Source organism: Pelodiscus sinensis, unplaced genomic scaffold (genome assembly GCF_049634645.1).
Source record: "Pelodiscus sinensis isolate JC-2024 unplaced genomic scaffold, ASM4963464v1 ctg177, whole genome shotgun sequence".
In the NCBI taxonomy this organism is placed as follows: Eukaryota; Metazoa; Chordata; order Testudines; family Trionychidae; genus Pelodiscus; species Pelodiscus sinensis.
In genome coordinates, this window is record NW_027465920.1 from 54,733 (window position 1) to 71,712 (window position 16,980).

Consider the following 16,980-nt stretch of genomic DNA (forward strand, 5'->3'; position numbering starts at 1 on the left):
TAATGGTTGATTTCCTAAAGCTGTGAACTTTTTAGCAGCTGGAATGTATGGAATCTTCTTCATGACAGGATTTGGGGGTTTTTCTTCAGTGAAATTTGAGAGTCTTTGGAGCGAAGGGGACTGGATTCAGAAATAGCCACCTCACATATGGCTGCACTAACCACCAGTGAAAGATGAGCATTTCACTCTTTGTACTCACCTAATGACTCTCGGGATTTATACACAGTAGAACTGCTTCACTAGCCCGGATTGAGAAATCCACTTCAGATTCACCCAATAGATGTCTCAAGTACTCTCCTGAGGGTTGGCAGATCTCTGTCCTAAACCCTTAGCTTGATTAAGCGGGGAGGAAGGGCAGACATGAAAAGGTCTTGCACATCCTGGGTGAGTATCCCAACCTCTGGCCAAAGGGTTCTAAAGAAAGCTCCCACACTGCTGAGTTAGGCAGCCTCTGAAAACATCTACTAGACTGAGCCCTGTTGTCAGAGGATTGTTTCACTTCCATGATTCATGAACTGGAAGAAGAAATCTTCACCTATTGCCCTAAAAGAGACAAGGCTTAGGACATGCCACTCTCTTCAGCATTCTACATTCACTAGCTTACATGGCTCCCCATGCAATATGCAGGGATTTGGGGATCCAATGTTAAGGCACCTGTCCCTCTTCATTCATTTTATAAGGCGCTTTTCACATAACTCAGTCTTTACAGATCCCACTGCTATTTTTCTGATATTCTATGAACCAAAAAATGGGGTATTTGCAACACTCGGTGTCATAAAAACACTATCAGGGTGAATGAGAAGTCACAGCAGAAGAGAAAACGATGGGTTTAGGTGCGTAACACCAAATGTAAATGAAGGGACCGAACACAAAACATTCAGATTTCCCAACATATCATACTCAAATCCCGTCACAATGTGGGAAGAAACTTCTCTGTCTCAACCTCTTGCTCTGCATGGCTCTGTTCTCGGAAGAACATTTCATTCCCTGCTTTAATAGTGCTGCATGTTAAAGTAGGCTTTCCCACACTCATAGCACCCTTCCCAGTTTTTTAAGGGATGAGCCCTCACCAAACAGTTCCCAAATTCAGAGAATTTAAAGGGCTTTTCCTTCTGTGGATTCTCTGGTGAACAACAAGGACTGACCTCCAACAAAGGCTTTTCCTGCCCTTGGCAATTCATAGGGTCACTCTGCCTGGGGCCTCTCTAACATGACAGAACATGGGAGAAATGAATGAAGCTTTTCTGCTCACACCCATCTGTCAGGTTTCTCTCTTGTGTGGTTCTGTAATGTTCACTGAGGTATCTGCTCCAAATGAACCTTTGCCTGCAGTCAGCAGTGATAGGTTCTGTGTTCTGTACGCTGTCGGATGTGCAATTGGGTGTGAGCGCTCCCTGAAGCTTGTCTCCCAGTCAGAGCAGTTATAGACAGCATTCCATCTCATTTTTCCCACACATGTGCGGAATGAATTTTTCTATGGGCACCACTATGGAGGGGACGTGTGACATTTCCCTACTGGTGCACAGATTTAAATTTATGTGGTAGGTGTGGATTGTGGGAGGGGAGCTCAGGGCTGGTGCAGAGTTGGACAGCAGGGGTGAGACGGCTCCACTTGGGAACGTGGACTCTGAGCCAAGCATAAGGGGTGCAGGCCACCGTAGGGCTACAGTAGGGAGAGCAGACTCCCCCCCAGCTCTCCCCCTCCCCAGCTAAGGTGCTGCTGTGTGAAGTGGGGGGAGAGAGGCACCTTTCCCTGCCATGGCAGTTCTGGGGCTGGGGTGATGGAAGAGCCAACTATATCCCAGCCAGGGCCTGGACTGAAACCGGTGGGTAGAGGCATCTTTCCCCACCACAGCCCTAAGTGCAGCATTTAATAGAGTGCTACACAGCCACAAGGACATGTAGCTTAAAAAGGACTTAGATTACAGGCAGTCCCCGAGTTACGCGGATCCGACTTACGTCAGATCCGCAGTTACGAACGGGGCGTTCCTCTCCCTGGTCTCCAGCAGACCAGGGAGAGGAAGCAAAGCGGCGGAACACGTGGGCAGCGGACAGGGCTGTCCGCTGCCCACGCGCTCCGAGGCTTGGCTCTGCTTTGCCCCCCCCCCCCTCCCCCTGGTCTGCAGACCAGGGAGAGGGGGGGAGGCAAAGCAGAGCGAAGCCGCGGAGCGTGCGATCAGCTGACAGCCCGGACGCGTCTGGGCTGTGAGCTGGCCGGGCGCTCCGCGGCTTGGCTCTGCCTTGCCTCCCCCCCCTCCCCCTGGTCTGCAGACCAGGGGGACGGGGGGGGGGGCAAAGCAGAGCCAAGCAGAGCCAAGCCGCGGAGCGCTCGGCCAGCTGACAGCCCAGACGCGTCCGGGCTGTCAGCTGATCGCGCGCTCCGCGGCTTGGCTCTGCTTGGCTCTGCTTTGCCCCCCCCCGTCCCCGTGGTCTGCAGACCGGGGGAGGGGGGGCAAGGCAGAGCCAAGCTGCGGAGCGCGCGATCAGCTGACAGCCCAGACGCGTCTGGGCTGTCAGCTGTCAGCGTGCTCCGCGGCTTGGCTCTGCCTTGCCCCCGCCCCCCGTCTGCAGAGGGGGGGGGCAAAGCAGAGCCAAGCAGAGCCAAGCCACGGAGCGCGCGATCAGCTGTCAGCTGGCCGCGTCCTCCGCGGCTTGGCTCTGCTTTGCCCCCCCCCCCATCCTCCTGGTCTGCAGGGGGGGGGGCAAAGCAGAGCAAAGCCGCGGAGCACACGGGCAGCGGACAGCCCAGACGCGTCTGGGCTGTCCGCTGCCCGCGTGTTCCGCGGCTTTGCTCCCCGTCCCTCTGGTCTGCAGACCAGGGGGACGGGGAACAAAGCAGAGCAAAGCCACGGAGCCCGAGAGCAGCAGGACAGCCACGGCGCGTCTGGGCTGTCCCGCTGCCCCCGTGCTCCATGGCTTTGCTCCGGACACCTGTGGTATGGCAGCTGGGGCGCTGCCAGTTGGTCCCGTAGCGCCGCTGTGGGCGCTACTGGACCAACCGGGCAGCACCCCAGCTGTTCTGCCCCAGGCATCCTGATTCAGCCACTGCTGGTCAGATTCAGCAGCGGCTGAATCAGGATGCCTGGGGCAGAGCAGCTTGGGTGCTGCTGGGTTGGTCCAGTAGCGCCGAGGAGCGGCGGTGCTACTGGACCAACCCAGCAGCACCCCAGCTGCTCTGCCCCAGGCGTCCCCAAGTCAGCCGCTGCTGAAACTGACCAGTGGCTGACTACAGGAAGCTCCTGCCCTGGGCTTCCTGGAATCAGCCGCTGATCAGTTTCAGCAGCAGCTGACTTGGGGATGCCTGGGGTTCTTAAGTTGAATCTGTATGTAAGTCAGAACTGGCGTCCAGATTCAGCCGCTGTTGAAACTGATTAGTTTCAGCAGCGGCTGAATCTGGATGCCAGTTCCGACTTACATACAGATTCAACTTAAGAACAAACCTACAGTCCCTATCTTGTACGTAACCCGGGGACTGCCTGTATAGCATTTCTCCCCTATGTGGAGTCTTTGATATTCAATGAGGTATTTGTTCCACCTGAAGGTTTTGACACAGTCAGAAGAGCTGGACTCTTCTCTCCTGTGTGAGTTCTCTTATGCTTAATTAGGGATGAGTTCTGTCTGAAGCTTTTCCCACAGTCAGAGCAGTTGAATGGTTTCTCTCCTGTGTGGATTCTCCTGTGTGTAACACAGGCTGTCCTCTGACTGAAGCTTTTCCTGCAATCAGAGCAGCTGAAGGGTTTCTCTCTGGTGTGGATTCTCTGATGTTTAATTAGGTGTGCTTTCTGACTGAAGCTTTTCCCACAATGAGAGCAGTTAAAAGGTTTCTCTCCTGTGTGGGTTCTCTTATGTGTAACAAGGAGCGAGCGCCTACTAAAACTTTTTCCACAGTCAGAGCAGCCAAAGGGTTTTTCTCCTGTGTGGGTTCTCCAGTGTGTAACAAGGTGTGAACTCACACGGAAGCTTTTCCCACACTCAGAGCAGTTGAACGGTTTCTCCCCTGTGTGGATTCTCTTATGTCTAACAAGGCTTGGACTCTCACTGAAGCTTTTCCCACAGTCAGAGCAGTTGAAGGGCTTCTCTCCTGTGTGGGTTTTCCAATGTCTAACAAGCTCTGACGGCCGACTGAAGTTTTTCCTGCACTCAGAGCAGTTGAAGGGCTTCTCGCCTGTGTGGGTTTTCTGATGAACAGTTAGACTTGAGCGTCTACTGAAGCTTTTCCCACAGTCAGAGCAGTTGAAGGGTTTGTCGCCTGTGTGATTTCCCTGCTGACTAATAATACTTGATTGCCCAAGGAAGCCTTTTCCACAGTCAAAGCATTGGAAGGGATCTTCTCCTGTGTGAACTCTCTGATGTAAGAGGAGGTGTGATCTCTGACTGAAACTTTTCCCACAGTCAGAGCAGTTATAGGGTGTCTCTCTGTTATGTATTTTCTGACAGTCAGTAAGGCATAAGCCTTGACTGAAACATTTCTCATAGTCAGAGCAGTTGAAACTTTTCTCTCCTGACTGAATTTTCTGGTGTAAAAAAAGGATTGATCTCAGTTGGAAGCTTTTCCCACACTTCTTGCAAATGGAGGGTCCCTCTTTAGTGGGTATTCTCTGTTGAACAGTTTCTGTGTTTCTTTTCATCTCTCTGCTCCTGTGACTGGATTTACCTTGTCCTTCCACTGGATGGTTTCCATGCTGCCTTTCTGGACTATGCTGACTCTCACAGGTCTCTCCCTGCTTAGCACTCTGAGAAACATGCCCTTCAGATCTTCCCAATAACATTTCACATGGAGCCACTTGCTCTGGTCCTTTCTGCTGAAGACTCCTCTCATTGATCTCACTCAGCATCCCATCACCTGCTGGGACAGAGAGAGAATTGAGGAGTCATTCTCTGTGCTGAGCTGAAAGGAAAATTCTGAACGGGGGAAAACACCCAACTAATGGCTGGAAAGGTTCAATAACCATGAGCTGAGTTCATCCTGCTTTCTCACAACCCTTCCCCAGAGCAGAAAACCCAACTGTGGAAACCATTTTCATATTTAGCTCTAAGCCATCTTGTATAACAGAAACCATTTCAGCTTTCTGCTTCTGCACGTAGACCAGAGTGAACTTTCTGTTACCCCAGGAAAGAGGCCTGCAAGATGAGCTATTGGAATGTGTTAATTGACCTCGTTAAGAGAGCCTTACTCCCTAGTACCTGCCCACCATCCTTGCTGATAAGGCTTTGCTTGTCTAAGTTTAATTGATGATTTCTGTAATTGGATATCCTGATGTCAGATTTGTTTGGTTAAGGATATAAAGATACTAGGATTGATTGTATTAGGCAGCCTTATTGGGCCTGGCTCTGCTGGGACCACATTTGGCTCACTCTTGCCTTACTGATCAATAAAGCTGTCTATTAGCCGCCAAAACAGAGAGAAATTTTTGCTTCAACACAACCTTTATCCCTCACCCTCTGACTGGAGTTGAAGACAGGCTGAAGGGTCAGTGAGACGTGATGAAAATGCACAAGTGACACTTGCTATGAGGACACAGGAATCGGTTTCTGAGTCAGTTTAGCTGATTGCTCACCTGTGTGGATGTCGCTGATGCTCTCCCCTTCCTCACAGCCCTGGCGATCTGGGATCCACAGCTCCTCTCCTCGCTCCACCCAGGAAATCACATGAGCTTTGGAGACTGGAAATCCTGCTTGGGGGAGCAATTAACCAAGTGTTGATCTTGTTCATTAAGATCTGTGCCATTACTACTTCCAGAGCCAGGATCTGAGTCACCCACCCAGAGAGGCTCCTTCGCCATCTTGCAGAGACTGGGCTCCGCATGGTACAAGATCCCAGGATACACTCACCTGCAATAAAGGTGCATCCCCCCACCTCAGGAATGGCCCAGCTTATTCCACGGGGGAGCCGAGAGCTCTGCTGCACTCTCTAGGGCTGTGGCTCCCAACATTTGTTATGCTGCGGACCGGCAAACCCATTCACAAACTTTTGGCCAACCGTATTTGCATGTAAGTATTTGCATATTTACATGTTCATAATTCAAATAATGAATATGCAAATAAAATGTTGCCTGCCAGCCAGCCCCTTGCTCCCCAGTGCCTAACACCTTTTGTTTCCCATCTCTACATCCCGTGCCCTTTGAGCCTTTATCCTCTGACCCCTATAGCCCAAGTCAGCACCTTCTTATCCCATGACCCCACCATGCCCTCACGCAACACCCCTTTGCCATTTGACCCCACCCCTGCACCCCGCAGAGCAGAGCTGCCCCCTCTAGAGGGTGTGGCCGTTACTGCCGTGCAGGCGGGGGAGCGGAGGATGGTGGAATGCGGGCTTCCTACTCCTTCGCATCCCCTCCCTCCTCAAGCGCATCTCACGTCCTCATGGGTAGAGGCGGGGGGAGGGGGGAGGAGAGTGCAGAGCCCCAGCCAGCCCACCACTTTATCTGGGTGGGAGAGGGGAGGAGCCGGGACCTGCATGGACAGGGGCTGCTGGATCTGGTGCAAGCCAGGACTGAGAAAGCCCGGCTCAGTCCTGGCTTGCCCGGAGCTGCCCCCACCATGGCTTCCCCTCTGCCCCTCACTACACTGAACCTGCAGCGAGGGTAGTACCTTCCCTTATTGAATAATCATGTAGTTGATATAAATTGTATCCACAATTATCCAATTACCTGCCTCTTAAAATCTTTAGTCCTAGCTCTTACCGTTTAATAGGAAAGAGAGATGCACAGACAGACAAACTATCTCAAACATAAAGCAGATGAAAGATCTCTGTGTATCGTCTACTGTAATGACATCTAATCTGTGTCTCATAGTTCACTTTATTGTATTATGGTTGTTTATGTTCTTTAGTCAGAGACAACCCTCCAGTAATATCTAGGCAATCCCTCCAGGGCGAGCCGTCACCTTTTACACATGTGGGCCAACTACACTGATAAGCAATTAGTGGTGGTAGACAAGGAAATAAAGAACCTTGGGTCCAAGTTTTTGTGTTAACATAAGTGACTTGCCCAAGGTCACACAGGAAGGCTGTGCCAGGGCAGGAAATCGAACCCAGGTCTCCCAAGCGCAGTGCCTGAAATGCAATAAGACCTCTCCTCACATTTATCTGCTACGGAGCTACACCCACAGAGTGCTCGCAGAGTGTGAACTTCCTCGTCCACCCTCCCTCAGCCCCAGCCCCTCTCACAGCATGTCACAGAGATCAGCCACAGGCAGAGAAGGACTCTGGAAACTGCACCCTCTTTCCAGGAGCTCAGCCCACTGACACAAGGGAATCCTGCAGGCACTAACAGCAGCTGGACCCAGCCCCAGAACCCTGGTACCTGCTGTTCTTGCCAGGGCCCTTCCACTGACACCCTGGCCAAGGCATAACATGGGCAAGATGGTGGGGAAGCACACTGAGACCTTGGCTGTGGGAAGAGCAGCACCATTGCTATGTCCCTGAACCTGCTTCCCCTGGGAGGGGACGTGGAGGGGAAGGTCTCTCACATGGGAGCCAGCATTATTGGGGCTGAGACTTCTGACACTGGGGGGGAAAGCGGGGGGCAATGAGGGACCCTGAACCAAACCCCACCCAGCTGCTCCAGAGCCCACCCGTCCTCTGATACCCGCGGGGACAGGAATCCTTACCCAGCCAGCTCACAGCCTCATAATTCTCCTGCATCACATCCCAGTAGAGGGCTCTCTGACCTGGGTCCAGCAGAGCCCATTCCTCCTCAGAGAAATACACAGCCACCTCCTCGAAGCTCACCGGCTCCACCACAGCCATTTCCTGTTCCTGGCTCTGCAGGCCGTGGGCTGAGCTGGAGCAAGACATGGATGTTCTGCAGCCTGTCAGGAGGAGAAGAGCAATTGGAGACATTTCAGAAGGAGCTTTAATCCTTTACACACCATTCTCCCCAGACTCTGTCCTGTTGATACACATGCTAGATTCAGCCATTTTCGGCAAACACTTGAGCCTAGATATTCCATAAGGAACAAATGAAACTTAGATCCCAAATCTGTATTCTTTTCTCTCACTATATGAGAAATTACAAAATTGCTGTATCTGCAACAATGGGATTCCGTTCCATGCACCCAGGCTACGTCTACACTGGCATGAATTTCCGAAAATGCTTTTAACGGAAAAGTTTTCTGTTAAAAGCATTTTCGGAAAAGCGCGTCTAGATTGGCAGGATGCTTTTCCGCAAAAGCACTTTTTGCGGAAAAGCGTCCGTGGCCAATCAAGACGCGGTTTTCCGCAAAAAAGTCCCGATCGCCATTTTCGCGATTGGGGCTTTTTTGCGGAAAACAGTACTGTGCTGTCTACACTGGCCCTTTCGGGCAAAAGTCTTTCGGAAAAAGACTTTTGCCCGAACGGGAGCAGCATAGTTTTTCCGGAAAAGCACTGATGATTTTACATGAGATCGTCAGTGCTTTTCCAGAAATTCAAGTGGCCAGTGTAGACAGCTGGCAAGTTTTTCCGGAAAAGCTGCTGATTTTCCGGAAAAACTTGCCAGTCTAGACACAGCCCCAGTGTTTTTGATGAATAAGCCACATGTTCACCTGCCTGAATATGAATGTAAGTGTCTAAGTTTAGGCTCCTGTGTTTAAAACCCCTAGTCTGAGCAGCACGAAAAAAGGACACTCCTCACAAACTGCAGTCACACAAGTCGGGGGGAGGCAACAAGGCTCAGGGCTTACCCCCAGAGCCAGATTAACTTCTCTGGGGCTAGACATGTAGATTTTGTGGAGGTCCCAAAGGCTTTGGGATGGGGACAAAAATGAGGGGTTCAGTATGCAAGAGGGGGCTGTTGGGGAGTGGAGTGTGAGTCTGGGTAAGAGGTAGGGTGCAGGAGAGGTCTAGAGGTGGGGTCTGGACATGATACAGGCTCAAAGTGGGGGTCTGGGCAGGAGGTGGGATGCAGGAGATGGGGAAGGGAGGGGTCTGCACAAATGGTAGGATGCAGGGAGTGTTAAACTCCTACTTTCTCCCCCTACCAGGCTCCCTGGCATGGTGCTGTTACCTGGCCCAGCCCTTTGGCTAGGGCTCATCGCTCATCCCTCACCAGCAGACTATGGCTCACGGAGGAGGGGCGGGGAGAAGGGGATGACTTGTTTTCTGGCAAGCCCCTTATCAGTTATCAGTAACTGAGGGGTCAGAACAGGGGCTGGAGGAGACTGATCCATGGAAAAGCAACAAGCTCCAGATAGACACAGCTCAGAGCTCTGGGGGAAGTAACCGAATCGGGGTCTGAGCAGGCAGCAGAAACACACACTGGCATTAACAGCAGCTACTCTGCTGGAGACCTGGAGGGAAGCAAATATCCCAGGTCTTCTGGCAAGGGAGATACAGATTATTGAGCAATGTAGAAAGCTGCTACCTTATAGGAATGTGCTACCAGTAGTGTTTTCTTATTTGTATGATCATAAAGAAATGCTCCTATAGGAAACTGCTACCAGAAGGAGCACAATCCTACAGGGAGCAGTTCCATACAGTGCTGTGTATAGAACTGCTTCCTCTAAGAATGTGCTACTAGTGGCAGTTTCTGATTTGCAGGAGTAAGGAACTGCTCCTATAAGAAACTGCTACTGGAACAGTTACACAGTGTAAAGAAACTGCTACTGTAAAACACTAATATCAGATCTAGCAAATTTCTATAGGCCCAGGGATTGTTGTCATGTTTCAAGCTTCTCTCCCAGGGTGCCAGGTGAAGACTAATCAGCATGGGGTACAGCACACAAGTTACTTCTTGGCTACGTCTACACTGGCATCCCTTCTGGAAAAGGGATGCTAATGTAGCACGTTGGAATAGGCAAATCCGCGGGGGATTTAAATATCCCTGCGGCATTTGCATTAACATGGCTGCCGCTTTTTTCCGGCTTGGGGAAAAGCCGGAGAAAAGCGCCAGTCTAGACGTTATTCTCCGGAAAATAAAGCCTTTTCCGGAGGATTTCTTATTCCTACTTTCAAGTCACCCTCACGGCAGGACCAAGCACGGAGCACATCTGGCTGCCCTGCCGCAGGGTCAGAAGCTGCAAGCCGGTGCATGCTGGGAACGCCTTATAAATGTGCCCCGACTCTTAACTCTGAGCGATGCTCCTGATGCTAGGTGCACTGTGGGCGCTGCAGTATGAGCATTATAGCACAGAACATGCAGTGCAGGATCCAGCCCATGAAACTCAGGGTTCCCTGCAGCAGGACAAGACGCACTGGTGCTCCAGCCACATAGGCTATAGGGGGCAACAAGCCTCGGAGACCCTCCCCCGGACGGCTAGAGCACCAGTGCAGAGTTGCCCTATTGCAGGGAGCAGGAGGGAGTCCAGAGCATCCCAGCCTGCAGGCCATAGATTCTCCATCCCTGCCTTAAAGGGATCTTATAATTCAATTAGGCAGCTTCAGTATTTTGGATCCCATAGAGGACTTTTTCCTGGAATTGGCTTGATAATTAGTGAACTGGGTGTGGGTAGGCGAGGGGTCCTTAGCATCTGGAGCAGGGATTTCCCATCAGGCCGTGCTTCCCTGCTTCCTCTGTCCCAGAGTTCAGTGCAGTTCTGGTGCTGGACTTTCTGTTGGACTCATGTGCATGAGGCTCAGGGAGCTTTCAGGGGGGTTTAGGGGTGTCTTTTCCCTTGTCTGCTGATCGGCTTTGGTTCAAGCAGAACCTGGAAGGAGGCAGTGGGAAGGTTTTTCTTTTGATTGACTTTGGTTCAAGCAGACATGAGGGCGGGGGGAAGCGGGAAGGTTTTTCATTAGTCTGCATGCATGGATATTATGCCCTCGGAATGCAGTGCTACAACAATAAAAATAAAAGGTAGCCAGTGCTATAAGAGAATCACAATTTAGGTAAGTGCTTTTGAGCAATAGCTATTAAAACAAAAACAAAAAGTAGTGTGACATGCACTGCACGGAATAAGTAAAGTAACAGAAATAACATTTGCAACGAGCAAAACAACAATGAAAATGGGTGGCAGTGAAAGGAGTGCAAGTCAGTGATTCACAGGCAGCAGACAACACAAATGTGTGAAATATTATGAGACTTCATGTCCAGTCTTTAGCCCCCTTTTGCCATTGTTAACCCCTTTTAAAATGTGCTAAGCAAAACTGCTAGGCTACGTCTACACGCAGGCTGTGTCTAGACTGGCCACTTTGTCTACATTCACATGATTTTGCGCAAGAACTCTTTTGCGGAAGAATTCTTGTGCAAAAACTCTTCCACAAGAGAGCATCTACACTGGCATGTGCTTTTGCACAAGAGCATCCGTGCCAGTGTAGATGCTCTCTTGCGCGAGAAAGCTCTAATGGCCATTTTAACCATCGGGCTTTCTTGCGCAAGAAATTAATGTTTCCTGTCTCCATTGGCTTCTTGCGCAAGAAAAGTTGCACAAGAGGGCTTATTCCTGAGCGGAAGCATCACAGTTCTTGCACAAGAAGCACTGATTTCATACATTAGAACGTCAGTGTTCTTGCGCAAGAACTCCCGGCCCGTGTGGACAGGCAGCAACTTTTGGCGCAAGAGCACGCCAATGTAGACTCAGCCAGATAGTAAGGGAAGGGAGAAGGGCAGAGGCCTCTGAAGCCCTACTGAGCATGCTCACTACCTCCGAGTTGAATAAATTATAAAAAAGCAGGTTTAAGCAAAATTAAAAAGCCCCCTTGCCATGGCCACTCTTTGACTGGTGCCTCACTCCCACGGGGGTGACTGTTTTTACCTCTTCTGCCCTGCCTGTGCTGGGGCTTTGCCCCCTGTGTCCCTCCAGCAGCTGAAATTACGTGCCGCTCCTCCCCCTACCAACTCCGAGTCTGCCCTAGCACTGATTCTAAGCCTGCCTTAGAATCTTCACCCGCTTGCCCAGTCAATTTTCATACCCCTCCTCTGTTTAATCTCTTATCTTCGTTTTTAACTGCTTTTAAAAATAAGTCAGCAAAAACTTGTACAGTGGGCAGGACGAAGGGCAGGGGCTTCAACAGAGCTACTGCGCGTGCTCAGTGAGTCTTCGCATGCGCATTGCTCCTAAAATCTTCCTGAGTAGCACAATCTCCTAGGTCAGTGGTGGGCAACCTTTTTTTTCAACTGAGCCAAATCTCGCCAAAACCACGATTGAAATTTATTTTGAGAGCCACATTTTTAAACCCGAAAATACATAGGATGGTACACTGTTTTTAGTTTCAATAAGTTTTTATTGAGAATATTCTGCATGCAAGTATGCCTTTTCACCACTCTTGGGTATGTCTACATAAAAAAAGTATGCTTAACTCAAGGGTAGCTAATTTAGGACAAAACAGTGAAGATACAGCAACACAGCATTTAACTCTTATTAGTATACTGTTAAAGTCTATAGGGCAGCCTCAGATGAGCTAGCACTGCTAACCCAAGTTTAAAGCTAAATTGCTGTGCCTTAGTGAGCATGAGTTAAACCCTTTTCCTCAGCAGTGAACTGTTCTCTTCTGATTCCCCTACATCTCTAATCCTCCATCAATAGGTCTTTCTGAAAATCCTCATCCCCACTCCATCTTTCTGTGGAAGTTGTATAGGGCTCTTCATCTATACCTTATAGCTAAGTAAACTAAATTGCAAAGAAGTTCAACTACCATCTCTATGCTGCCAGCTCAGTATTTCAGATCAGTCTCCCTCTGTCCAAATTCACATCTCAAGCTTGAAATTCCTAACTATAAGGTCACAGAAAGCAAATAAAACCTTAAAATGTTCAGGCTACAGTTACACATCACAAAGCAGCACAAAAGGAACAACCCCCTCCCAGCAGGTCAGTTTTAAATAAACAAAGCTTCCCCAGCAGTATCTGCAATCCAAACATGAGGAAGTGCATTAACTCACTGGAACAATTACAGAAAGGCTACAATAAAAAAAACCAAATCCTGCAACCCAATCGCCCTATTTTTGATGTGTAAAAGGGAAATCAAATCCCCCGGAGCTATTGATTCCCCTATGAGGGGCACGTACAATATACATACATTGTTAATGCTTAGATATATTTGCTATTTGTATAGGAGTAAGACATGACAAAGGTCAAGGCCTGTCACAGGTAATAACTTATAATAAGGAGACGAGGGGAAGTGAAACCAGTCTTCTGTTAAGTAGAGATATGGATAGATTCCACATCCTTTAAACTTGTGACCGGCTCAAGCAGGAAAGGGAAAAGGGAAGTATGGCTCGCCCATTGTTCAGCAAAAGTGAATGAATGTAACATAGCTGTAACCGCAAAGTCAGCAAGTAGGCACTGTATTTAACCTCATTTAGAAAATTAACCTGACCTATAGGAATGCTAAATGTCAATAATGAAGTAACCTATCATGTTAAGGCACCTAAACCAGGAAGGATGTTAACCCTATAAAAACCCCTGCCTATGAGATGTTGGGGGTCGGCTCTGATTTGAACATTGAGTTCCTTAGCAGTACCTTGGTTGCAACCAATAAACTTGAGTTGGACCCAGCCTGAAAGTGTGACTCTCTTCTTGGGGTAAATCAGACTAGCCTCCAAGGGGACGAAACCAGCAATTTATGCAACATTTTCATTGTTCAATTGCAAGAAGTGAGTAACCTCAAGGGTGAAGACTGCACTGGATTTTTAGAGAGCTTCCAGTTTCCAGAATCCCGGCTGTTCTTGTTAACACTTCTTAGAGGTATCTGTGTGTTGTCGGGTCTCTGGCTATCATGATAAGGGACCTTCTGCACTGAGTATCTTTGCACAGGCCCCTCCGAGTGATTACGATAAGAAAGAACTAGTATTTTACAGACTGTTTAATTCACACAGAAAGAAACTTCTTCTCTCATTTCAGACCAAGCAAAAATTCAGAATGAAGCATCGCTAAAATCCACCCCTCTACTCTCCCGGGCCGTTTATCTGCCCAGGAGTGTTTTACACAGGTTCAAACTAAATGCTCCAAAATGCTTAGCATAACGTTCAAAGCGCAACAGCAGCACAGGCCAGCCAGGGTGGGGGTCTCAGCTGAGAAAAGGCTCCGCAACAAAACAAACGAGCTGTGAAGCAAGGAGTGAGACCCGCGAGCAAAGGCAGCCCGCCCCAAGAGACTGGGGTCCCAGCACCAGAGACAGGCAGCTCCGTGTAGAGACCCCAACGCCACCACCCCCCGACCATGCAATGCAGACACCCCGACTTCCCGCAACGAAAAGAAGTGTCTGATCTGCCCCTCCTCCACGCGTCCGCACTGTCCTTTCCCGCACCCCGCCCTTCCTGCCACTTCCCCGTCTGCCCTCTCCGTCCCCGCCCGCCTCACTGACCCGCCCCGTCCTCTACCCCTTCCCAGTGCCCCTGTCTCGTCCACTCCCCCGCCCCGCTGTGTGTCCGGCCGGGCGCCGTGCTGCCCCGGGCGCCACCCCCCCACTGCCCTTGCCCCCTCCTTTCTCCCCACCCGTCCCACTGCCCCTGCCCCCTCCATTCTCCCCCTCCGCCCCTGCCCCCTCCATTCCCCACCCGCCCCACTGCCCCTGCCCCCTCCTTTCTCCCCCTCCGCCCCTGCCCCTGCCCCATCCATTCCCCCCCCGCCCCACTGCCCTCCTTTCCCCGCCCCTGCCCCCTCCTTCTCCCCCCCGCCCCATCTTCCCCTCCGTCCCACGGTTCCTCCACCCGCCACTCTGCCCGGGCGGCGCCCTCCCCGTCCCCGCCTCTAGCCCCCTTCCTTTACCCCCCCCCCCACTATCTCTATGCCCTCCTATTCCCGCCCCCCCGTCTCACTGCCCCCCGGCCCGGCACTCACACGAAGCGGCGCTGAGCAGCAGGAGGTGCCGAGAAACACCACCCGGCCCCCTTCCCAGGTGAGGCCCCGCCCCCAGAGCCCCATTGGATCCCGGCCCACGCCCACCCGCCCCCTGCGGCCCCGCCCCACTCCAAATGCGGTTTGAATTGCGGCTTGGTCTAGTAACTAGACTTTTGGGGCGGCCGCCCGAGAGGAGGGAGGGGAGCGGGCGCCCGGCACACAGAAGAGCCGCATTAAAGCGTGTAAAGAGCCGCATGTGGCTTGCGAGCCGCGGCTTGCCGACCACTGTCCTAGGTAGCCGCTTTCTACATGACACTGGGCAGAGCCTGCAAACGGGCTGCGATTCTCACTCACACAGAATGACACGGTGCGAAGAGAGGATCGTGCTGCGATGGGGGAAGGGAGGCAGAGAAGTGGGGAGCAAAGGAACGTGCAGCGTCTGCAAAGGGAAATTGTATCCCCCCCCAACTTCCCTCTGCTCCAGCCTTGCTCCCTTCAGCCCCACGATTCCCCCCTCCCTCTGCTCCGGCCTCGCTCCCTTCAGCCCCACGATTCCCCCCCCCCGCTCCAGCCTCGCTCCCTTCAGCCCCACGATTCCCCCCCCGCTCCAGCCTCGCTCCCTTCAGCCCCACGATTCCCCCCCCGCTCCAGCCTCGCTCCCTTCAGCCCCACGATCCCCCCCCCGCTCCAGCCTCGCTCCCTTCAGCCCCACGATCCCCCCCCCCGCTCCAGCCTCGCTCCCTTCAGCCCCACGATTCCCCCCCTCTGCTCCAGCCTCGCTCCCTTCAGCCCCACGATTCCCCCCCGGCTCCAGCCTCGCTCCCTTCAGCCCCACGATCCCCCCGCTCTGCTCCAGCCTCGCTCCCTTCAGCCCCACGATCCCCCCGCTCTGCTCCAGCCTTGCTCCCTTCAGCCCCACGATTCCCCCCTCCCTCTGCTCCGGCCTCGCTCCCTTCAGCCCCACGATTCCCCCCCCCCGCTCCAGCCTCGCTCCCTTCAGCCCCACGATTCCCCCCCCGCTCCAGCCTCGCTCCCTTCAGCCCCACGATTCCCCCCCCGCTCCAGCCTCGCTCCCTTCAGCCCCACGATCCCCCCCACCGCTCCAGCCTCGCTCCCTTCAGCCCCACGATTCCCCCCCCGCTCCAGCCTCGCTCCCTTCAGCCCCACGATTCCCCCCCCGCTCCAGCCTTGCTCCCTTCAGCCCCACGATTCCCCCCTCCCTCTGCTCCGGCCTCGCTCCGTTCAGCCCCACGATTCCCCCCCCCCGCTCCAGCCTCGCTCCCTTCAGCCCCACGATTCCCCCCCCCGCTCCAGCCTCGCTCCCTTCAGCCCCACGATTCCCCCCCCCGCTCCAGCCTCGCTCCCTTCAGCCCCACGATCCCCCCCACCGCTCCAGCCTCGCTCCCTTCAGCCCCACGATCCCCCCCTCTGCTCCAGCCTCACTCCCTTTAGCCCCACGATTCCCCCTCCCTCTGCTCCAGCCTCGCTCCCTTCAGCCCCACGATCCCCCCCCTGCTCCAGCCTCGCTCCCTTCAGCCCCACGATTCCCCCCTCTGCTCCAGCCTCGCTCCCTTCAGCCCCACGATCCTCCTCTCTGCTCCAGCCTCGCTCCCTTCAGCCCCACGATCCCCCCCTCTGCTCCAGCCTCGCTCCCTTCAGCCCCACGATCCCCCCGCTCTGCTCCAGCCTCGCTCCCTTCAGCCCCACGATTCCCCCTCCCTGCTCCAGCCTCGGTCCCTTCAGCCCCACGATCCCCCCCCCTGCTCCAGCCTCGCTCCCTTCAGCCCCACGATTCCCCCTCCCTGCTCCAGCCTCGGTCCCTTCAGCCCCACGATTCCCCCTCCCTGCTCCAGCCTCGCTCCCTTCAGCCCCACGATCCCCCCCCTCTGCTCCAGCCTCACTCCCTTCAGCCCCACGATCCCCCCCCTCTGCTCCAGCCTCGCTCCCTTCAGCCCCACGATTCCTCCCCTCTGCTCCAGCCTCGCTCCCTTCAGCCCCACGATTCCTCCCCTCCCCCGCAGCCTGATCCCCTCCAGCGCCCAATCCGCCCGCAGTGCAACCCGCCTCGCCCGCCGCATCCTCCCTCGCCCCCTGCTGCCCGCAGATCCCTGTGCCCTCGGCCTCTCACCTCCTGCCCCGGCTGTAGCCACACGAGCAGCTGGTCTCACAGTTCGCTTCTTAGGGCGCACTGCGCAGGCGTCCCCGAGCGGGACATGCGCAGTAGCCGCGGCTGAGGCTGCTGCCCTCACTCTGCGTGCCGGCGTAGGCGGGCAGGGGCTGGAA

At 53.2% G+C, this 16,980-nt stretch overlaps 1 protein-coding gene across 1 annotated transcript; it reads right to left on the bottom strand.

Annotated features, from left to right (window-relative positions):
* Positions 1 to 3,386: 3,386 nt before the first annotated feature.
* On the bottom strand, positions 3,387 to 16,955 carry LOC102457845 (uncharacterized). The gene is given in 5 exon segments (XM_075916718.1): positions 3,387 to 3,566; positions 3,569 to 4,843; positions 5,559 to 5,675; positions 7,612 to 7,812; positions 16,826 to 16,955. Coding segments are annotated over 4 exon segments (1,722 nt in total). The 5' UTR covers positions 7,799 to 7,812; positions 16,826 to 16,955; the 3' UTR covers positions 3,387 to 3,423.
* Positions 16,956 to 16,980: the final 25 nt, after the last annotated feature.